Raw genomic sequence first — 24965 nt, 5'->3', positions numbered from 1 at the left:
TCTTGTTTATATATATTCCAACACTGCTTTATACACATACAACTGTATGTTAAAATAAAATATTTATAGCAACATAAATATATCATCCAGTGGAATTAATAATACCCTCCTCTCCTGCTTACCTACAAGTATGCAATACCTAAGCAAGAACAACAAATGAACAAAGCAATTTTCCATTAAAATTAAATGTAGAAATGTTTTTATAACAGTAATGTGAACAGCCAATGTTTAAGCTAAACACTTAGCACAATTTTCCCAGCTAAGGCTCTAATCACTTTACCAACAGAAGGAGCAGTTTGTCATCAACTAGACACAGTGGCATCCCTAAACAGAGAGTAAGTTTCAGTGGTTTAGTTGTCAGTTTTTCGTCTTTTGGGCAGACGGAGCCTCTCTGTGTTAAGGAACTGTTCGATTTTGGAGATCTGGGCTCTGAATGATGACTGCTGGTCTTCCCTCTCCTGGGAGCAAGAAAATTCCAAGTCTGCCTCTGAACTTGGACCTGCAGCTGAGGTAGGAGCTCTGCTACACCTGGTGTGAGGAGAAACTAACATTAGCTGGCTTTTCAGCAATTATACCATGACTCCAAAAGACAGAGCTCTTGGAGATGCACACTTGACATGAAGTATTATGAAATCACCTATGTGTTAAAAGTAATGACTTAAAAATGAGATCTGGAACATCTTTTATAAAAATATATATTTGCAACCAGCATGGTGCAGTGGTGTTATGCATTAAGACACTGTGTGTGTCCTCACTGTCTATGTTCTGTCTTTCACTCTCACTGCTCTGAGTAGGGGGCAGTAGCACCTGGCTACCTTGTTGACAACTCCAACGAACTCTGCTTTGCATGAATGTAACTGTGTGTCAACTAGAACAGTCAGGCATGCAAACTCATCAGTGGTTAAGAAGGTGACAATGATGCAAACCACCAGGGAGGGTCTGAAGGGGATATGTTTTTTTAAAATATCAAAATTAAAATGTTAGATTTACAGATTCTCTATTTTAGCCTAAGGATGTAGGGAAAAATTCACAGTAGAACTAAAGTGCTTTTACTGTGACAACAGTGATGTACGGGGGATATCAACTCAGGGCACTTGAAAAAAATCTCACACCTGCTTCAATCTGCTTTAAAAGCAGCCCCTTGCTCTGCCCTACTTCTCTTGTTCAAAGTTAAATTTGAATTAATTATCACAAAATGTCCACACAGTTCTCTTATTACTTAGTCTAATGTTCCAAAACAAATCCAAAAGTAAATTTGTTTGATTATGTGTGGTCATGGCAGCATTAGCGTCGCTAATAGTATCTTAGCATAAATATCACACCATCAGGGGCTGAGGATAACGTTAAGTTAGTAGGCACCTGGCTGAGGAGCTGCACTTATGTTGTAATTGTTGGCAAAATGGCAATGTTAGTGACATTAAATGAGTAGGCCCAGAGCACTAACATCAGTAATGTTATACACATGGAATTTGGAAAAATAAGCACACTAGCTAACACTGGACTCCATGGTAATAATGTTAACACCTAACAAAATTGTGGTGGGTGACGCACACTAAATCCAAACAATTTAACCATATCAGGTTGATTTACTGTCCCAGGCTTAAAATATTAGGCCAATTAAATTTATCATAATGCTAATGTAAGATATTCTTACCATAAGGCATGATGGTTGAGGTGCTTTGCATGTGCCAAACACAGAAGCCTTTTTTTTTGTTTGTTTCTGGACAACTGAGAAGGCATGGTTTTATATTTCATTCCCTGTAATTCTCTATGACCGCCCAGGCCCTTCATCATGTAGGTGACTGATTGGATCAGATTCAAAATCCTGAATTTCACCAAACAGTGACAAGTTTGCATGACTATACAACCTATACAATGGTGCAAATTCTATATCATCCCATGTTAATTTAGTGTTAAATTTCATCACTTTAGGGAATAATGAATTATCAAGGGTGCTACCTAGCTGGTCAAAGACATTTTCATTCAGCTAGCTAGATGTATATCTACAGCATGAAAATGAAACTACATCACAAGGGTGATACTGGATGATGTATAATCTCTGTTGTTCTTGGAGCATCATTTCAAGTAACCTCTTCTCAACATTATAAGAAGTTTCAAAAGTTCAAAATACAACTCCAAGGTAGAACATCTATTTTGGTGCAGAGGTTGGGGGTCCTCTTTATGAAGAGTAAAGGACTTACCCTGGGGTGGTTTGCCATGACAGCTTGCTGGCTGTGATGGATGTGGAGACTGGAAAAGAAGTGACGGATAGAGAAGCTCGGCTCTCCTATGTAAAAATGACACCAAAAAGTACAGATAGTAGAACTCAAACATCTACTCTTTTCTCTCTCTCTCTTTTCTTTTCATTCTTTCTCAGACCTCAGTGCCTCCTGAGGAGGCAAAAAAAATTTTTTGAGTAAAAGGAACATTAACCGATAAACAAATGCGGGGCAGACAATAACCAGTGGCAATTGATATGTAACAGTATCCAGGCTGGAGAAAGTAGCCAGACCCAGACTGAACTCTGTGTGACGTTCCCAGTGTTCAGAGTCTGCAGAAAATAAAGGCTTTGGCCCGCACTACAATTTGTTAAACTATCAGACAAGTTTTTTTCTCATACTCTCAGCATGTTGCACTCTATCTCCCTCAATTGCCAGCACCTGGATCCTATAAAACACAGAGTGACAGTTTGCGGTGATGGTGACAAAAGAGAGAGCGAGAGTGTGTGAGAGTAAAAAAAAGTGTAACAGCAAGCGAGAGGATGGAGAGAGTGAGTGAGTGAGAGATGGATGATGAAGTGAGAGAGGAAGAGAGAGAGTGAGGAGATGGATAAAGACTGAGTAAGTGAGAGAGGAGAGGTACCCAAGCATCATTAGGTAGATTTTCTTCCACAGGTCATTCATTCTCTGTCTGTCTGGCTGTCTGCAGGACGTCTATGAGTTCAGCATACATCAGCTACGTCCTTTCACTCAACACCTGACTTAACATTTGTCAAACCTTTATTCCTCTAAAATCGCTCTCAGATATTCTGCACATTCTCTTAAATATGTTGGCCTCAGCTAATATTTGCTTGCTCTCACACTCTGAGCTTTTTGGCCCACAAGAATGTTGAAAAAGCATTTTAATGTCTCGTTCTTATGAGGACGTCAGGTTCATGTAACAGACATATTCATTAGGCTCTAGCACAAATTTCCCCTGCGGTCCACTCAGACACATTTTATAAAATGATAAAGCTTAGTATCTGTGGAGCAGAAATGACCTCAAACTGATTCATTTGATAGAGAAAATATTTTATGAGGGTCATTGTAACTTCCTCTGAGGCGGCTCATATGTTTCTATGTGAACATCACACTCTGGCCATTTCCTGCTGTTCAGCATCAAGTCTTAATGCAGAACAATGTTGTGGCTTTAGTGTGATGAAACATACTTGGACGTGAGCTTCAACTGTTGAAATTAAATTTTCAACATAGCTGTAATTTGAGATCACACAGTGAGGAATCATTAATACAGCACATGAAATATAGGGGCATGTACATCACGAGTGCTGTTTTACCCCTGTTACCTGTTCCACTGGGATCAGTTTCAAGCTAAAGTCCGCTCTATGTAGGCTGGTAGTTTATAGTGTGTGGATCTTTCTGAGTATCATTTTGTGGGTATATCACAACAGCATGTAAAAAAACAGCGGCTTCTTACTTCATAACAGGCTCTGTAACTGACTGTGTCTGCTGTTGCCGTCTCTCTGCAGGTCTCTCCCAGAGCCTTCTGCTCTCCCTGCTGGTGTGTCCTTAAGGAAGCTGCAGTCCCAGAGACACTGGAGGCATTCAACAGATCCGAGGCCCTGGTAATCACCAAGGGGACTAGGAAGAATGAGGTGAGATGGCAGGAACAGCAAGAGGGTAAGAATGAATGATTATTAGTAATGGTATGAAATACAGATGTACACTGAGTTCACTATGGAAGAGTGGAGCACTACTGTGTTCCACTATGGTATAATACCTTTTGTAAATGAAATGGTTCATAAAGATACAACCCTTACCTTTGTTGTGCTTGCTTTTCAGGAACGTGGGTACTGTGCTGAGGGAACATCTGAGGGGTCCACTTGTGTTTTGCTCAGGCACAGATAGCTGAAAAAACACCCATATTTTATAGAGACCAATACTACCGTTGTAAAAATACTGACACGTTTACCGTGATGCCTGTAGACACAGGTTTAGAATCTAGTTCTGTAGCATACGATGACTATTTGAAAGTGCAAACATCAATTAAATATGTTGATTAGAACTGCACCAATTTGGGTCAATTTGGGTGAACTTTATTTCTGAATTAAAATATACTTGTAGTTTCCTCTGTATCAGCCTGTTCTTATCTCCAAATACCATCGCTTTATCACGCCCCTCTGTGCATCATACTGATGTCAAAGGCACCCTTTAGCGTCTTTATGAGACACACCAAGCTTTAAACTAACTCTAGTGTAAACCCATCTACAGCAATACTTGATGCTGAGAGCAACTGACGTAGTATAAAGAGCCAGGAAATCTGCATAGTGTGGGAAGGTGGGGAGATGGATGTGTGAACTTTCACTCAGGAGACCACAGTTTGTGTCCTGTGTGACACCAAAGGTCAATGTTGTTTTAACGTAACGTTGCGTAACTTACGTACCAACATCCTGTGTGACACCAAAAGTCACATATGTTTAAACGTAATGTTATGTAACTTACGTACAACCATTGCGCCTTAAGTCATCCAAGTAAGGTATTTATCTCACATAATGTTCTGAACAAAGCTACTTATTTCAATTCATTTTGACTCATTTTAACTTCTTCTTCCTTTTTTTCCCTTAACCTAAGCACATAGTTTTCTTGCCTTACAATGTTTTTCAGTGCTGTGTCGCACAGATACACTAAACAGTGCCCTGTGCATTGCTATTAGATGCAGAGGGGCACAACAAAACATCGGTATTTGACAACCTAGGAGTGAGAATGGGTTGTCTTTATACTTTATAATAAAGCTGTACAAAGCTGCATTACCATAAGTCTGCAAAGAACTTGATGAGTAAAATCTTACCAAAACCAAATTAAATTTACCCTTGAGGCTATTATGAAGAATACTAGCATTTTTTAATTGTAATACCTGCACAAACTGATGTAGGGTGGAGATGTCTGGATTAGTTCTAGAGCTCACTGTTCTCTGAGCACTGCCAAAGTCAAATGATGACCTGTAAGTCTTGGTGCTGGGCAGAGACGACTCAGTAGTACCATCAAGTGGTATTTCTTTTCCTGGAGACTGTTCAGAGCATTTTGTGCTGCCGGTCTCTGGCAAAGCATCACTCTCATGTCTTGGAAGGACAGACAGCCTCAAATCAGTCATTCTAGCTTCTGAGGCTTCTTCTGTTTTGTCATTTTTCATGGGCTCCTGACAGCTGCCAGTCTCAACCTGAGATTCAGGGTCCACGGTATTTATCTGGGTATCAGCACAGGCATCCCTCAAATTAGATGTTTCCAAAGGTTCCTGCGCAGTCTCACAGGCTTCGATTTCACGTGTGTCTACATATGACTGATCTTTGCTCTTCTCATATGCACCAGAAACACCATCGCCATCATCAGCTACCAGAGACTTCAGCTGTCCGCTCTGTTTGAAGATTTCCTGGCTCTGAGGTAATGCTGGTGGTTCAACCATCGATCTCACTGACATGCACTCGTCATTAACGTGTGTATCACACACTTCATCTGTTTGTTTCATTTTGGTGGTAATGTCAGAAGGACTACAAGGCTGTGTCTGTTTTGTAGTTGTCTCTAACTCTTGGATGTTGACAGTGCCATCCAGCTGAGCAGCTAATGGTGCAGTATTGGTCTGTGAGCTACAAGTACTTGATTGATTCAGAGGTTCAGGAAGTTCAGTGGGTATACTGGCTGCTGATTTGCTGAATGGTTCCTCTTCCATGGTTTTCTCAAAAACTTGAATTGGACTTGGCAGCTGAGTACGTGACTCAGCAGTGGTTTGGACCTCATCATGACTGAGTTGTTGCACCTCTTGAATGACAGCGTTTGGCCCATAATGGACACTTGTATCAGAGCAGAAGGTTTGTACTTCTCTACCAATCTCATATTCTTTGCTGACATGGCTGGAGTCAGCATCTTCCTCACTGCCTTTCTGAGAGAGACTTTGTGAGCAGTCTGAGGGCGCACAGGCAGCCAGTGGCGACTCAGTGTCCATGAAGTCAATGACCTGCTGTGTGTCGCTCTTCTCTGGAGTCATACACTGATATGTGGTCTGGGTCGATATCTGGGTTTCTGTCTTTGCTCTCTCCTCCACTTCATGTGTCCCCTCTCCCTCTGCTCTATCTTTTGTTTCTGTTTCAGGCTGTTTGGAGTCTGCTGCATCCTCTGTTGACCCCTGGCTATCCTCTCGTCCGTCTGCTCTATCTGTTGTTTGGGCCATGAGTGTTTGTCTATTTTCTCCAGCACTTCCTCCTTCCTCCACATCTTCTCCTCGGACTTCTTCTCTATTCCATTGCTGCTTCTCATTTCTTTCACCTCCATCTTCACTGTTGTTTTCAACTTGTTTCACATGAGCTTTCCATCCCTGTTCTTTCTCACTCATTCCTTCATTACTCTTGTCTTTTCTCACTAAGTCTACAGATCCATCGATAGACTTGTTGGCAGGGCTCGATACAGTTGATACTGTTGGAAAAAATGTTTTTCAACAGCTGGTCAAATTGTACTGGTCATAAAAATGCCATAGCTTCATTAATAATACATGTAATACAATGTAAAACAGCCTGTCTTATAGTCTGTCAATAAATGCTTGTGTGTTTAAGAATAAAAGGCTGTGTTTAATTCTCAGTATGGAACAAGTAATAATAGGTTTATCTACTGTGTGTTTATATCAAGCTGGCTGACCTCCAGTTGCTCCAGTGTCAACTAGCTTAGTCACAGCTCCTGTGTCCTCCAGACAGTCTGGGCTTTTGGTCTGAGTTGAGGCCAAGTGCTGCAGACTGTCAAAGCCAGGCAGCTCAGAGATGAAGATGGGTTCATTATGAGTTTCCTCTGCTCTGATTTCCTCCAATAAGGTGGGAAAGACCTGGGTAGAAACACTGATGCCCTGACTGCTGTCTCTCCTCTGTGTACAGAAAAATAGAAAGTCACATAGTTAGGATGCAACAATGCTTTTATTTCACCTTTTCACCACAGCCCCACCAGCTGTGCCTAAACTCACTCACTCACTCACTCACTCACTCACTCACTCACTCACAGTACAGTACATGGCTGGTGAGTAGCACTGGTCTCAGCTGGTTGTAGAAAGTAGGGGTGCTTTCTCTGCCACTGCAACTTTTTACTCTCTTACCAAAGTTGTTGTATTGTTTAAGTGTTCCTGTTATTAACTACACATACCGTAAAACTTCAGTTAATAGCCTATGCCATTATGCTTAAATCACTAAAATTATTGTCCTATATTTGGGACAGGCATCGATATGGGACAGGTCTTTATTTCTTTTCACACAAAACTGTTGCTCGCCAAAGATTGCGAAATACAATCAAATTGTTTATTTAAACCAGTATGAATATTACTTGTTTAGAATTTAGTTACAAGTTACAACACCACTTTATCCTGTTAAAACAATACTCACAACTTGGATTAATCTTTATAAAAAATACCTTTGATTCTTTTCATCTGTAGACCCTTATGGATTAAAAGAATATGAATAACTTACAGGGTATTTGAGGAATGGATACATAATTTGAGGTAGCCCACAACCCAATTTTATGCATCCAAAGAACTTCTATAAAAAAAAATTCAACTCTCTGGCAACCAGACCATGCGTCTCATTAAGACAGGGATTTATTTGGCAAAATGTGTAGCCTCACCGGGCTAGTAAAAAGGGACTGGGCTTAAGACCCAGTCAACACAAGTTTACAAGTTTTACGGTATTTCATGTCACTGTTCCCATAAAAGGTCACAGTTCACTAATTCACTAACAACACTTTTCTGATTTTTTTCTGATTCTGAAAAAGATTAAGGTTCAATAGGTCAAAATGAAGGTACCATCATAAACTCATTTACATCAGGAAAAAAATGTAAAGTTGTCAATACAGAAGTGAAGTAGCTTTGTCTCTGTATGATATGGCTGCACTATTATGGCCAAAATGATAATGACAATTATTTTGATCAATATTGAGATCCTGATAATCTATCGTGATTATTCATTGATTTTTACCGCCAAAATGTTTTTATTGCACTTTCAGGTAAACAAAGCACTGCTTTCATTTCCATGTTGTGCTACATTCCTGCTACTGTACAAATCAAAATAAGACTGGTCCTTATTCACTGAGTCCTCTAAAAAGCAAAATATAAAGACAGATTGTACCAAAACTTTTCACCCAAAATTAAATCAACAGACCACTGCTTTCACTTTCATGCTGTACTACATTCCTGCTAATTAACAAATCTTTGCATCAAAGTAACACCCAAAATAAGGTACTTCTTCGCTTGAATCCAGTGCTTCTCCTTGGAGCAAAATTTTGGACACAGATCTTTGGCCAAATGGAATGCAACTGCATTGGTTATTTCAATCCATCTTTCAGAGTTGGGTGGATACCATGACTCCCTGTACAGCACTGATGCACGTCTAAGTTGACAATGGACAAGGACAGGGATTTAGTAAGGTAATGTTTGCAGTGAAATTCTTCTTAGCCTTCATGCCATCATCGTACTGCCAATTGTGGTGTTTTGTTGTGTTGTTTTGTTTTGTGGCACAGACACAAGTCTCACGCACTCTAAATCTGAAATACTTCCAAACAATATATAATGATCTCTATAGAGGGGACTAGCCTTCTGCTCCAGACATCTGATTTTTCGATGTGCCCGTCTGCCCTCTGTTGTATATTACACTTCTACTTAACTCTGAACTGCACTCAGGAAAGTTTTTTGCATGCTGCCACTGCAGTGTGCACCTCACAGTACAACTGTCATGTTTTTTAGTTTAGGAAATGCTTGATTTGATATGCAGCAGAGTTTTCTATGAGCGGAGCATTTTAAACGTCAGTCAAGTTAATTTAATTGTGGAAAGCCAACATATATATTTGATTAATGTGCAGCCCTACTGTATGAACAAGTTTATTTGTGATATTAACTTCAGTGTGTCTTGGTTACACACAGGCCACTATGCATGTGTTTGTGTTTGTACCTCCAATTCATATATATGCTGAGCCTGCACTTTGGCCTGTGATGACAGTTTAGCATGTTCCTGATGAAGCTTGTCGCAAGCTTCTTTCAGCGCTTGAAGTTCCTGCTGCTCACTCTTGATGCAATCCAGAAACATCACCTTCTGTTTACAACAAAAGCAAACTGTTTTAGGATGACAAACAATGAATCACAAACATTTTTCCTTTTTCTTGTAATTACAATCCAAGCTGGCAAATGCTTTTGTTAGCTAAATAATAATATCACCATCATAATGCCTTCTCTTCTACCTCTTTGTCCCAGCTGTTCTTGGAAGCAGCGAAGCTCTCCATCAGTTGGGCCACCCTGTCTTCCATTGCCTTGCTCTTCTCTCGCATCACCCTGTGTTCCTGCTTAAGGGCCTGCAGTAAAATTAATCACCCATAGGATTTTTAATGCAATACTAAATTTTTATGTGTTTATTTAACGTGAACAGAAGGTCTTAAACAGGGCAGAGAGAGACAGAGGACTTCTTGCTAATACAAATCAGTTGGCTTGTGTCATTTTAATAAAGATTTTAATACATTAATGAATAGGTGAATTAAAAATGAGAAGGGGGTACAGAGAGAAGAAAAGAGAATAATAAACTGTGAAGCCATAAATGGAAATAAACACACTAACTATCATTCAGTTGCGGAGGGGCCCGTATTCACTAATGTATATGTTGTGATGTACAACAACACATTCATCACATTTATGAGAAGAAACGATGGCCGTTATTTATTTCTGTCCCCGTGTAAATTCACTCCATAATCATTTAAATAGACCCTGAAAAATTCCTTATTTGTGTGGGGCCAGTACGAGGTGCAGGGTATTATCTGGAGAAATACACCGCATTCTATATCATTCACATCTTTTTTGACACACATTACACGATACCTTACATCCGTTAAAGCTGTCACATTGATGGATATGTGCACTGAAGAAAGTAAAAAAAAGGGGGAAGTCAAGAAGAAAAACAAAAGTGACAGCAAGGAGTGAGTTGATAATTCTCCTGTTTTATTCCCAGTTTACTTATAAATACTTATGTACCTTTGATATAAAACCTCCTAAGACTGAAATCATACCACTTCCAGTTTCAATCAGGATGCTGACACAATGTTATGTTTTTATCTGTCCTAAAAAACACAAGTATGCGTCAACAGAAGACGTAGAAGGAGGACCTTCAATCTATTTTCTTCTGTAAACATGGCAGTATTATTTTAGAGCGCTGTATGCATCTTTGAGAATAACTCATCCCCACGAGAAGCGAAGTCTTTACCCTTCTGGCGGACCATCATGGGACCTTGTTTCCGAAAAAAATATGTGTAGTAGTTAAGGAAAGATGTTTTTGCAAGTCAAGAAAGTTGTAGTTTATTGTAAAACTGTTGAAGTATGAGACTGTGAAAATAAGTAAGTAGAACAACTACACGTCACTGTGACATAGCTTTCTCTTTTGTCGTAACTATGATGCTTGTGTGTTGTGTACCAGGATTTAATCACATGGGCAACAGGTCTTGCTTGTTCTTTTGCTTCCCAGCTGATAAAAAGACCAGGGGTCGCTGGATAAAACAAATCAGGTAAGATAATGGACATTTGTATGTGGAACATAGCAAAGTTACCAAGATAGCTAGCTGGTGCTGGTGACAACGAAAGATGTAGTTCACTGAGTGGTTTCACACTAAACTAAATGGCACTATGACAAACCTACAACAAAATGTGACTTTCTTGACTTGCAAAAGTGTCTTTTAAATTGACCAACATCTTACATGTAATTTGTGGCTCAATCAAAACAGGATGCATGGGGGACACCGGAAGGGGACGGACTTCACCTCTCTATTATTTTCATTAGCTTACCAAAAAAGCAGCCAATTTTGGCAACTTGTGCATAGAAAACTGCAGAATATACATTAAAATTTTGCTACATATGGTTTAATAAAAAACATTACAGTAAATAAGATGAAGGTGTATGAGTTATTTGTTGTTATTTTTAGTAAAAGTTCCACTGCAAGCTATGTTTCTGTTCTTTTTCTTGTATATTATCTGCTTTTGAGCTCCTTTTCATCTACAGAATTAATCATCATTTTAATTTAAATTATATCTAAACTAAAACATCCATAAATTATATGGTGTGGGACAGGACAACATGGTATAATTCTCAGCTCAAACAGCAACACAAAAGTATCCCAAACTGTGCAATTTAGTTTGTAGTAGTGTGAGAGTAAATGTGTGCTGATGTATACGCATAGAATATCAACAATTGATCATAAGCCAGCACAAAATGAAAGTCTCTGACCTGGTACTGCTCTTTGTGTGTCTGCAGCTCCAGCTCTACTCTGCTTACTGTCTGTGTCTGACTCAACAACAGCTGCTGGCTATGCTGCAGAGACTTCATCACTTCCTACACAAACAAACATAAGACAACCACATTAAAGTCAAACAACATTAACCCTATCTTCCAGTGGAAGAAAAGACACCTTTCAGTATTATTTTCATCAGCAACACACCTGCCAATACTATCACACACACAAAATGTCAGTGGAGAAAGAGCATTAGATTTAAATTACTGGTCACATATGGTTTATTTTCCATTTTCTAGTCTCTTACCTGCTTTTCTGCTCTTATAGCTACATTTTCTTCCCTGAGTTTCTCATTCATTTCAGTCTCCTAAACGTGCAAAATACATACAGAAAACAACATGTGATCAGTGTTAACTAGTTTTGGGGCCATTATGTTTCTTTCATTATCCTATTTACTGATTGTCTTTTACCATGTTTAGCTTCTGGTGCAGCTGCTGTATATGCTGCTCTCTGCCTGCAGGACTGTAGGTCTTGTCATGTCTAACTGATGACATCTTGGCCTTGATCAGCTTGTTATTGACCTCCTCCAACTCCTGAGAAAGCACCATGCATCAAACATGTCAAAAGTACAGAATTATCCAAGTTCATTACCTTGGTTACATACTTCAAATATTATCCATTTAGTACTATTTGTCAGCCAACGATGGATGTTTACTGGCAGATACGGTACAACAAATTCACAATAGGTGCAAACTTCAGGAGCAGCCACATTTTGTATGACCAAATGTGATGACATTTTGCCCCAAGTAATACAAAATGTTAAAGGATTTTTACACATACCTTCTTTAGTGACACAATGGTTGCTTCTTGTTTTACATTTGCAGTTGTCACTTTCTTATTCATTTTCATGGCCTCATCAACTGTAAGAATTACACATGGTAAGACAACATCATATATAATGCTATGACGTAACTACAATGGTCTTACATTACTATAAATTAATGACACATGTAGGAAGACAGGAATGGATCCTATACAACTCACAAAGTCAAAATATGCAACAATAACTTACTAACTAACCTAATTATCACTCTGGTTGTGCTGTAAATGACGAGTGTAACACTTTCCACTGATGTCAGTCTTTTTTTTAAATCAACAACAGCCATGACAGACTGAGCCGACTGTATAACTGTATCATCCTCTCACATAAACAGATAGTGATTTTGAAATAGAAATAGACTTCGAGATAAATGTGTTTGAAAATAGGCAACACAGGGAGCACTGTAACTCCATTGATGAATTTGTCCATTCCTGTGACTTAAACTCAATTTTGACTGAGACAAAAACATCACATGGACTCAGTTTCCCATAATCCTCACTTTTTCATACCTCCACCTGAGTTTTGCACATAATCTTAACAACAAAATCCCAGCTCCTGTTGTTGTGTTTTATTTTCTCTCTTCTCTTATTTCGTCTCCAGGCTATATCTGATGTCTCTCTGATCTCTGCCATGCAGTCTGCTGGTGTAGGCACACCAGACCTCTTTTTTCATGACAGAGATGTTAGAGCCAGCCTAAGATTACTGGTAAGTTAAGTATGCACCTCCAACTGCGAGTAAACAAGGTAGCACTATCACTTAAAAGGTACCGTCTGCCTGCAAACTTTGCAAGCATTTAGAGACCATCCCGCTGTGATATAATAGCAGTTGGCCCCCTCACTACTTTCTACCGTCTACTTCCGCCCCCCTTGCTCCGACCACATCCAACTTCGAACACAGCCTTCATTTTTATCTCAAATATATATCTGTAAAGTTTCGTGACTGCATCTTGCACAGTTGTGACGCTTCATTGGTGACAATACCTGTCCACAGGCAGACATATAAAATGAATTTTAAAATAGGTAAGACACATCATTCAAACAGCACTGAACATTAAAGTTGGGATTTGGCACTCCACTGTCTAGAGCTTACCATTAACACTGTCAGCTGACAGCATGTAGAGTAAGCTACATTAGACGCGTGGTCAATAGAAGTGGATGGCTTAAGAGCAGCAAAATGTCTAATTTGACGGCAAGATACGTATTTGTTGTCAACAGCATGGATCAACGGAGCCATGTCAACGGAACAGGCTGCTGGTATCAATGTTGTAAGAATGTTTTATTAACCCTATGGGCCCTAGGCGTTTTTGGGGTATTTTTACTGCCTTTACTTTTAAGCTCATATCACAGCCATTATAAAGGCTACATACACATGCTATATCATGTTTTTTTCAGGACAATCTGGGCTAACCAGATTTATTCATTTCAGGTCCTACTATGTGCCTGTATTTTATATAAATTTTTATATCAATGAAAAAAAAACAAATCCCTGTGACTAAATTCTTACATTTTTACATGTATCTCACCATAGCAAGTTGGAAAATGACATGTTCTGCCATATATGAAGACGGGCAACTCTCTGGAATCTGGCAATATAAGAACCATGATGGTGGGACATTCTGTCACTTCACAGTTGTCCAAAACATGTGGTTTGTGCCAGGCCGACATGATTGCCAGTATTTTTTCATTATTGCAAGAAATTCCATTGACTCATTCACAAGTCAAAAATGTGTTTTATCTGAAAGAAACATGCAATATTTACATCTAAGATCATAGAAAAATAGTCAACCAAGTGCAATGATGTCCTCCAAGATAATATTTGCCACTTTGTTTGCAGTAAACAAAGTTTGTTGTTGTTTTTCAGTTTCAGTTATATATTGGGGAGGCTTGGTCTTGTTGGAAAGCTATGATTCCGCTGTTTCATGTAATATGCGTGGCTTCTCGCTATGACGCACGGTCGCGGAGAAATTCCACAGAGAAGAACAGGTGTGAATTTGGACACACTATGCGTCGTTCGGGCCCATAGGGTTAACTCACATAAAGCCTTGTGGAAACAACTGGGCACTGTCTAACATTAAACCTTGTGGATGATCTGACAGCTCTCTTCATAGCTACAGTTCAATCTTTACCAAAATATTCAAGAGGGGCATTTAAAGAAACATTACAGTGACCTCTGCTCATTACCCAGATTTCAACCCATTAATAACACCTTTGGGATGAAGTGACACCAGATAATTGCAGGAGCTAACGTGCCTCTGAAAATTCTGCAGAAGCTGAGTCATACTATTGTATCAAGTCAGCATGGACCAAGATCTCTGCAAATTGTTTCTAGCACCTTGTTACATTTATACTCTAAAGAATTCAAGCTGCTCTAGGAGAAAAATAGTGCCTATTCTGGTACCATCTAATGAAGTGAACACACTCTTTGTACCTTTTTAAGGCATGCTACCTCAGTAAGATTTAATAGCATGTACTGATGTACAGTGCAGTATGTGTCCTGTTGAACTTTGTTAGTGCAGCTCTATCTGACTTTAGGGAAATTGTGTTTTTGCAGCATAGTGTAATTTGACAATCTACTGTACAGCCATCGTCGCAGGAAGAACATCTACATACCTGCCTTTCTGTGTTTGTGTCCATTCATACACCCATAAATTACCATTTTGCTCTAGTTGCTCGTGGGCCTGCTTGACCACGGCACACTGTCTGGATAGAGCACTGAAACGTTTCTCAACCTCCCCCAACTGGTTCAAGTGGTTGTCCTTTGACCGGCACTGCAAGGCTAATTTCTGTTCCTGTGGAAGGGGTATAGTCAGAACAGACAGAGAAATAAATGCTATCTCCAGAGACAAAAAAATAAAGAAAAAAGTTGCCATAGTACTGGACATTGTTTGCCCCACATATCTGAACACTACAGCAATGAGTTCTTAGCACAGAAATGTTGCAAGAAAATATTGATCAATGAATACAGAAAGGATAAAGCAGCATGAAATGTAAGATATGTTTCGACTTTAGAATGCTTCTTTTGTTAAAAGTATACACTTTCTTGCTGAGAGTTTGATCACAAGATCAACACCACTCCCATGCCTGTCTGTTCAATTTGAAGCTTCAACCAGCAGTTAGTTAACCTGGCCTAGTATATACACTAGGTGCCGGCAAAACAGCTAGCCTGGCTCTGTCCACAACCCAATTGCCAGAATAAATACTGATATTCTACATTTCAGCAAACCATGGTTACATTTCATTTGTATACTTTTATGTAGCAGATATGTTGCACCTTCGGTTTGGTTTACGTTTTAGATCGTATTTTGGCTGTTTGTGGCACTATCCCCAGTGGAAACACAGCGACGGGTTGCTAAAAAACAACCGACTTGTCTTTTACAATGGTCTGCAGCATGGCAGCTGTCTCGCTTAGGTGTCTCTCCTGGGTGTCACGCCATCCACCATCCCACCTCACATTGATGAAGTCAGCTCATGTACATGTAATCAGAACTACATTACTTTGGAAATGTTGATATGATACATGTGAAATGTACAAATGTGACATATCCAGGGTTTGCAGAAATGTAAAATGCAAACATTTTCTACTGGCGACTTGGCTGCTGTCCAAAGGTAACAAAACCCACCCACTTAGGTGATGTCACAGGGTCCAGGAAGTCATTTATCCCAGCTGAGAAATAGTCTTGCAAACCCCTGTAAAGCCCAAACTTGTTTTCACACTTCGATTTTTTATATAGATCAAACAAAAGACATATAACATGAAATTAGTGAACTTAAGAGGTTCAAGTTTGGACAGTCAGGCCAGCCATTTCCCCCCTGCCGTTAGTCTTTCTGTAAAGCTAAGCTAACTGGCTGCTGGCTCTGTACTCATAGCACATAAGACATTAGAGGAGTACTGAGTATGCTCCATGCAGGTTGCTCAGTTTGAAAGCAGGCACAAAACAAGAGAAGGCAAAAGGCAGTGGCACATTTTGTCAGACATGGTATATTACAGGGGAAACAGCTGTCAAGTGATTGAAATGCTCGTGGTTTAACACAGCTAGTGCCTGTCTGTTTCTGTGGGATGGAGGAATCAACTCCGCGCATGCCTCACAGCACTTTATTGCTCTTCAAACTGCCATTATAGTTTGATTGTCTGTATCAAGCTGAGCAGATTCTTTTCTTCACTTTGGTTTCCCCACACACTCCCTTCACTCTCATTCTCACTCCCTTCTATCCCTCTCCCCAATACACCAGCTCGCCTCGACTCCCTCTCACTCCGCTGAGCCACTGTTATGTGAAGAAGGTTAAACCAAGCGAGGCCCAGTTATAAAATATTTTAATAGAGATATTTTCCCTGCTGTGCTGGCAGTTCAAAGTGTCACACACTCCCTATCCGTTACTCCTGATGAGCTCTTCCCTCCAAACCCATCCCTCCTTAGCACCATTCCCTCATCCTCCTCTTTTAATTTTTCTCACTCCCACCCATCCTCTGTCAACAATTTGTATAAGTGGAAAATCCTCTCTTACCAGCTCACTTGATTTCTTCTCCAAGTTGTACTTCAGCAACTGCAAAACAGCCATAAAAGAACATCAACAAGATCAACGGTTTCCACTCTGATGATGAGCCAAGTGTTACGCTTTACTGTGAGTGGGTTTGAGGTTTTCCAACCTTCTTCTCAGGAGCCCAAAAAAAATCCAATAATGGCATCAGTTACAAAATACCATATGTCTGCACATCAACTCAACATGCCACAAATTTATACAACACACACACACACACACACACACAGTGGTAGTGAATGGACCTTGAGGTAAGATTAATTTGTCAGCTGCTCCAAGGTCAAGAATGAACTCTGAATCTTTTAAACAAACTTAGATGAGTGATCTTTAAAGTTTCCAGGGGGTGAAAAAAACTAAACATCTATGATATCTTGCTCCAAAACAGTTAGCTTAAGGTGAGATTGAACATTTTGTTTAAAGATATACGGAATATTTATTATTTATTTACAAACATTTCATGCGTTTAATAAAATGGGCTCCCCCTGTATTGATGTAGGGTTTCAATATTGATTATTGATTAATCTGGTCATCTTTTTTTTAATTAATCAAAAAATCATTAGTGTATTACACCCCAAGCACCCCAGGAGCAGTGTTGGAAATTAGCACCAGCCACCATCGAAATGCTGGTAAAATATTCAAGTTGCTTCATTCCACTGCCAAAAAAATAAATTAAAAAAATAAAAAGGTGGAAAGGACACAAATGTCTTCACAGAGGAGAAGCTGGAGCCAGACAGGACTGTTCAGGACTATTTCAAAGTTTAACCCTCTGTAAGAATTGATTAAGATGATGATAATAATAATCTATATTCATTTATACATTATATATATGATTATACCTTTTTGCCATCTGTCAAGCACTGACTCTCTTACATTATAGGCCGCCCTGGATGTTATCAGATTTTGGGGATCATCTGTCAAACAAGCAGCACTTCATTAACCAGTATCAGTGGGGTTCTTATTCTGGGGATCCAGACCTCCAAAGGGAGTCACTAGATAACTTTTAAAGGATTGCATCTTGATTTATGACTTGGGGGGGGGGGGTAATTTAGCCTTTTTCTAATTTTTGTGAAATGTTTTGTATAATGTGTTAAAGGGGTCAGATTAAGAGGCACTGTCAACAAGTGCCAGTCTGCTAACAAAGACAACCAGTTACTTGAGACCAAAAGACAATGAAGCAGAAATTAATGTTAATTTTAGAGGGCAATATGACTGTTTCAAAACACATTCCATGTCTACAAGGTCCAAACACCTTCCAAAAATAATGTCCTAATTTTCCAATAATGCTGAATTATGGAAAATGAAAGGTTCATTTCTTACATTTAGAGATTACATTTGTCTTTTTTTATCAGTGTAGTCAGGGGCAGTTTACCTCTATCATTTCTTTAAACTTATGAATAGTGAATTGTATTCATCAGCCAGGTTATTTATTGAGATTGTATTGAAAATAACCGCTATGACAAATTATTCACACTTAATGAAGGATTAATTAAACCATACTGTTCCAATGGAGCCCAAATTTGCAATTTAGCACACTGTCATTAAATCACTTCAATCCCAACTGCCACTGACGTGAAAATGTGTTAAATTAAAAGAGCCCACCAGACCGTGTCACAAGAATGAACACAACTGGGGTTCACTTCAGCCAAACACTGCAGTCAGTGTCTCCCAGATAGAATATCAAAAACAGTCTCTATTGTCTCTGTAACACGGCTGGGTTGTTAAAGTGCAGCGGACCATGGGGAAGGCTGTATATCACCTCCGGGGTGTCAAGCCTGAAGACAAACACTCTGGAAGCCAGACTGAGTCAGGCCGAGTCTCTAACACCCTACGCCCTTGACTCTGGTTGGGGATTAGCAGTTTTTTTCTTTACCCATCTCTTTTAACAGTTTAATGGTAATTTTTGTCTGTATTTGAAGAAAGACTGAGACACGGAGAGGAAGAAAGATATGAATGAAGAAAGAAAGGTGATGGGATGAGTGGGAGTGCTGGTGTGTGTGAGTGAGATAGAGAAGAGGCTGTGCGTGTTTCACATCTCAGTACCTGTAGTGACTTAAGCTCTTCTTTCAAGTTGTTAATCTCCTTGTCTTTTAACTCAGCGCTGACCTGGTATTTCCCCTGAAATGTTATAGTATTATTGTGAGTGTCAAAAAAACAATAAATATCGAAGCACATCACCAAAGAATCCACTCCAAGGGCCAAGATTGTGCAACTGAGATGAGTGAATTTACTACACCACTAAAAACATTAATTGAATAAAATGCTGTATCTTGCTGACGTTTTTTGGGAATAAGCCATTCATACCTTCTCCTCCTCAGTGTTTCTTATTTTGGCCTGAAGCTTGAGGGAAAAAAATAAGGTTTGAGTTAGTTGTTAAAAGTCCATGTTGACATATAAAAACTGTCACCAAACAGTAAAAACATACCTGCTTCTTAATGTTGACAAGTGACTCTGTGTGCTGGTTTCCCAATGTTTCAATCTGTTGTTGGAGGGATTCCTGTCAAACAGGAAAGGATAAAATCAATCAAAACCATTGATGATCAACAAGGTACAAAACATCAATCAAGAATACGAGTACCTAAGATCTTGTAAATGTCCACCTATCTAAGCACCTAAATAAAGATATTACAGATGTAAATGTAAAGCCAGCTAGGCCCAGCCATACCTTCTCCCACTCCAGCTCCTGTTTCTCCAACACCAGTTTACCGATCTGATCCTCAAAGCGTGTCTCTGCATCCTGAACCACAGAAAGGAGTCATACACACAGCTAAGATACTAAGTGAGGAGTAATTCACCATCAGACACACAGACAAACTGGAGACACCTGCTAAATTAAATAACAGCACAGTAAATTTAGATGTGGCGATGGCAGGTACAATGTGATCTTTGTACAAGATCTGTTATCTCTTCCATTTTGTGGGCAGATAACTCTGGAGTTGAGCCAGAACTGCAAACTGCAGTAAGTTCCCCCGGTTCATTCCAGCGTATCTTTTGTAGAAGCACACAGAGAAAGAGGAACATTAGAGGGGAGGTGATATTTGTGGAAAGCCATCCCTATCCTCCCTCTTCCCTGGCAGAAGGCAGGTAAAAGTCAATTGCTCTCTATATCCATGGGACTTTTTTATGTGCATGTGGGAGCTGGTTAACTCACTGAGTTTATTTTATAAGTTCCAATTAAACTATGCTACCAGCGTGGCGCTGCACTTTAAAAAAAAAAAAAAGAAGAAAAAAGGAGTGCACAGGAGATAAAGCTGTTATTTTTCCACTGAGGAATCATTATTGTGTGTGTGTGTGTGTGTGTGTGTGTGTGTGAGTGAACATGTGTTTGAAAAGACACTAGAGAGCTTTATTAAGCCCAGTATTCCATGTAAATCAAAACAGGCAACTGCAGATCAACTTACAGAGCTGAGGGCTATAAAAACCTTTTAATTTATATTTCGTGAAACAAAATCTCATAATATATGATTTTACTCATTATAAGAAAATTCATGACTGTAAACATTATATATTTGCCATGGCTTTTAATCTCTTTACTGTTTTATTACTGTTCTGAATGGATGCTTTTTACTGGATGTGAAGTAAGGAAAAAAAGTATCTGGGGATGAAAAAATGTTGGTTTATTAATTGGAAGAAGTTAGACTTAGCCTATCCTAAAGTTTTCCATTATATGTTATTGTGATAAATAACACTGGGCCTCATGTAGCAACATTCTCCTACATTTTTCTTATATTTGCTCTTAATTTGCTGTTACGAGAAAAAAATAAGAGAAGTCAACTCCAGATGTGCTGAATGATGATTCAGTGCCCTCTAAACATGATACCAGAGCAGGTGTTTTGCCATGTGCAAATACTCTGGCATATCCACAACATTTAGAGAGATGCCACCAAAAAAAAGGTCTGTAAGAAGAAGAAGTTCTGCAGTAATGAAATCAACTTACTATAAAATATACTGAAACAAAGTAAATGATTTTCCAGAGTGTCAGGACTGGCATTGCAGAAAAATCAAAAATCCAACAATGGCTGAACATTTGCTGCAAATGTCGTGTCCACAGCAGTGCTGGAGGAAGTTTTTAGATCCTTTATGTAAGTAAAAGTACTAATACCATACTGTAAAGATGCCAAGGTAAAAGTTGTGCATTGAAAATGATACGAACTTACTGTTACTTTAGCAACAGTATGTTAGTAAAATCAGGAAAATGTCTTTAAGTGTTAAAACTAAAAATTTATGAGTGCAGAAAACTGAAAAAAAATTGAAAAATAATACAAAGGAAAAGCAGCAAGTCCTCATATTTGTGACACTGGAACCATAAATGTTTTGCATGAAAAATGACAAACAATTATTGAAAACGTTACCAGTTAATTTTCTAATCAATAGACTAATGGATTTAGCTGCACTTATATATTTTTATATGGCTTGAGTGCAAAAATCTTCATTTGTAAAGTTACTAGTAATTTATCAATTGTAGTGAAGTAAAAGTACAATACTTCCCTCTGAAGTGCAGTGCAGTAGAAGTAGAAAGTGCCATGAGAGTAAAATACTTTAGTAAAAGTACCTCAAATTTGTACTTAAGTATGGTACTTCAGTAAATGTACTTGGTTACACTCCACCACTAGTCAGGAGAGAAACGCACATTAACTTAAATTAAAAGAAAATGGCTTTAAAAGCAGTGCTCTTAGCAATTTGAAATGGCTCAGCAGCCATTCATCCCCCTCATAAAATAAATTGGTGCAATCTTTAAAAACATCCTCTGTCTAAGACCTGGATGCCCAAAGCATCTATATCTGATATTGAGATGCTGAACACATGACATATCATCCTAGGGTTTTTATAGTTTAATTTCTTTAGCCATAAAATTTAATAACACAATCATTATCATTACTCTTAAATATATAATAATCTAAATTTGATAATATGTTATTCATGCTTTTTTTTATGCACCTCAAATTTAGAAATTGTGTTACATTGCGTAAGACAAAATTAAAATTAAATAATTTTCCTCCTATCTTGATAAGAGTGCCATCAAAAAAGCACCCTGAACTCAGAAAATGTCCTCTTACCAAAGTGAAAAATAAATTGGTGAATCCCACAATGGGTACTAGCAAAATAAAAACAAATCATGGATACAAACAAAAATAAGACAATGTTGTTTGTATATTGTTTCTTGCATGAGGCCCTGGTGTCCTTATTTGCATCTCACTTTTTATTAACTGTTTACTGAATATTGTAAACACTATTCAGCTCACACCAAGTGTCACATACACTCACCTTTAACAACATCTTTTCCTACATGTAGTGCTTCCTCATTTAGGTTTAAGTCTACTAGTTAACCACATTCTCACCAACTAAATCAGTGGGTTGTACTGTATTAAAAAGATAGAAAGAAAGAAAGAAAACAAACCCACTGGAATTTGACCTGCTCAGGAATGTCCGGCACCATCATGACATCCTCTGGCTCCTTAACCTCTCCACCCCATGAACGCCACAACTACAAAGTGCTACTTTGATAACAGCAGTGCCTGAGGAGGATCAGACTGATCTAATGCTCATGTCCCAGTTAACATGACTATAACAATAAAAACTAAACGGCAACAAATGAGCAACATCCCATTTTTGCTCCTCTAACCTTTAAGCACACTCAAAATGTGTTGTCAGATTGGAAGTACTTGCTGGAGGGTACACAGCATTATTATCTAATTTTGTTACTTTTACAAACAAATTTACTTTCTACTTATTGGTCAGGGGTCAAATGGCTTATGTGACCCCCATCGCGGCGCAATGTGCCTCAAACTGAGCTGGCTCTTATCCAGATGGCCCAAAGGGGCAGCTGGCTTCCTCCAGCACACTTATAATATCAACTCCCTGACTACTTCTATGAAATGACACTGCTCTTTAGCCAAACAGAGAGCCATTAGTGTCGAAGTTCTACTCAGTAATAGTGATATGACGCAGAAACACACAGGAAGTAAGCAATGCTGGAAATAAAACACAAATTTTGACATTTCTTGTAGAGCTACTCTGTAAATCATTTTAAGGTGGTTAAACTTCTAAACGTAAGCTCCCCTGCTGCCTTCAAATGTGAATGTGTGAATAATTAGTTCAAAGACATCTTATGAGTTTGGGAAATTTAAAACTGAGTTAACAAAACTTGAGAAAAGTAGTTCAACAAACCTAAAACGTTACAGTAAGATTTGGTTTCTATTTACATCCTTTCAGTGTGAAAATTCAGCTTTTCAATTGTCAAGAAATAACTTACAACTTGAGATTAGAAGAGTTGGATTAACATGAAATTAAAAAAACATATATTTATAAGCAAAAAAATAAGAAATAAGAAAAGATAACTGGATTCCACTTAAATCCTATATGATGTTACAGTGGACCTTCTATTTTTCTTTTTCAAGATTGTTTTAGGAGCTTTTTAGTCTTTATTTGATAGGACAGTGTTAGTGTGAAGGGGGCAAGACAGAGAGGATGATATGCAGCAACGGGCCGTTATACATGGGGTGCCCACTCTACCAGGTGAGCTACTCAGCACCCTGAAGTGGACCTTCTGTATAGCTCAGTTTCAGTGACTGCATGAACAATACAAGCAAATATACAGTACATTTAATTCTTTACGTCAGTGGATTCCAACCTGAGGTCAGAACTTTGACAAGGGGTAGCAAGATAAATTTTAGCAGCTGCAAGATTATTAACAGGATCAGAACGCAAAGAAAACATTAGAAAACATATTCCTGCTACAAAAAATAAATGTATTTATTCATAGATTACTCTAAATGTAGCTTTTCTCTTGTGAATTACCAGTACATTTTACCACTGTATGTTTTTTTTAAAAAAAAAAACATTAGTTAAATCAGATTCTAATATTACAATAAAAGAAGGGGAAATCTGTTTTTGGTGAACTCGTCACAACCAGTGGAAACACGCAAAAAGTGATGATGGGACACACATTTACACTGCATTGTTTCAAGGGACTACAAGCTACAAGGGTTGGGAATCCGGAAACCAGACACCTGCTGGCTCTGACATTATGCACACACATCAGAAACACTGACCACTGTTTTTTTTCCCAGTACTGCATCGATATAATAAGCAACACAATGACGGCAAATGTTACAATTGCTACTTTACCCTCCGAATATGCAGCTCCTCTACAGCCTCGAGCAGATGGGTTTTAAATTCCAACAACTGTAGTAAGATGGTGCCTCCACTTTCTGTTTGACAGAGAGCGCCGGACAGAGACAGCTCCTGCTCCAACACAGATCCTTCTACCTACAAACAAAAAAATGAATGTTTCTGATCAAGCTATTCAAACACTTAACACCTATTTTGGCAATTTTTAGTTACAAAATCAGGCTGTATGATGAGGCCTTTTTTATTGGTAGTAAGCAAAGAGTTTAACATCTTAAATGAGTTTGGCAGTATTGTTACTACAGGTATCTTACAGCTTTAATAAAACAATGTCAGGAAACATACAAAAATTATTCCATGTTTTGTTTCTGAGAACAAAACAGAGACCAGTTCAAAAAGCTGATGAATATTCTTCGCTTTGTCCTCTACTGTCAGGAGTATTAACTTACAGTGGTGTGGGTGGGGAGTGTCCCGCAGTCAGCGCTGAGATCCATCGAGTTGTTTCAGGGCAGGCCAAGAGCCCACTGGGCCTCTGCTGCCTGTTAATCAAGAAAAAAAAGGTTAATAGAATTGGCTGTTTAATAAGCAGTCACACTCTGCTTTTCCACTCATATGCTCATAATTACTTCCTCATCTGCAATTTTTACTGCTAAATGATTTTATTAGAAATAATAGGCTAGCACATTAAAGCCTCATAATGTTTCTCAATCACTACAATCTAACCTAATGGCTTTGAAATGACCATTAGGGTTTTTTCTTTCTTTGTTTTACACCACTCCCATTGCAGTGAGAGGATAACACCTTGATAAGCCATCTAGGTTCAAATGAACCAGCCCATTGACACTAATAGGGGTCAGAGCAATAACACTGAATGGACAAATTGTGCTGTCAATGCTTTTTAAATTATCTAGGTTATTTAATTTGACC

The 24965-nt window shown here is 38.8% G+C and overlaps 1 protein-coding gene across 1 annotated transcript; it reads right to left on the bottom strand.

Moving 5' to 3' along the window:
• ccdc73 (coiled-coil domain containing 73) lies at positions 1-24646 on the bottom strand. The gene is made up of 20 exons (XM_033636012.2): positions 24488-24646; positions 24039-24179; positions 19576-19647; positions 19336-19407; positions 19215-19250; positions 18954-19028; positions 16881-16919; positions 15031-15166; positions 12339-12418; positions 11969-12091; positions 11806-11865; positions 11495-11599; positions 9471-9581; positions 9185-9325; positions 6900-7119; positions 5131-6680; positions 4037-4124; positions 3718-3857; positions 2202-2287; positions 1-528 (listed from the first exon to the last, which is right to left on the bottom strand). Exons 1-20 carry the CDS (start codon positions 24530-24532, stop codon positions 351-353), a joined length of 3498 nt encoding a protein of 1165 aa, XP_033491903.1. The 5' UTR covers positions 24533-24646; the 3' UTR covers positions 1-350.
• Positions 24647-24965: the final 319 nt, after the last annotated feature.

This window comes from Epinephelus lanceolatus, chromosome 5, assembly GCF_041903045.1.
Source record: "Epinephelus lanceolatus isolate andai-2023 chromosome 5, ASM4190304v1, whole genome shotgun sequence".
Classification (NCBI taxonomy): Eukaryota; Metazoa; Chordata; class Actinopteri; order Perciformes; family Serranidae; genus Epinephelus; species Epinephelus lanceolatus.
Note: the sequence above shows the minus strand (reverse complement) of the source record. Positions and strands in the feature narration are given on the sequence as shown.

Excerpts from the sequence above, each read along its gene's own strand:
- ccdc73 (XM_033636012.2), bottom strand. The coding sequence starts at position 24,532 with ATGGATCTCAGCGCTGACTGCGGGACACTCCCCACCCACACCACT. Across the intron at positions 9,582-11,494 it reads CACACAAAGAGCAGTACCAG|GCCCTTAAGCAGGAACACAG; the intron begins GTCAGAGACTTT and ends ATTTTACTGCAG. Across the intron at positions 4,125-5,130 it reads CCCTACATCAGTTTGTGCAG|CTATCTGTGCCTGAGCAAAA; the intron begins GTATTACAATTA and ends GTGTTTTTTCAG.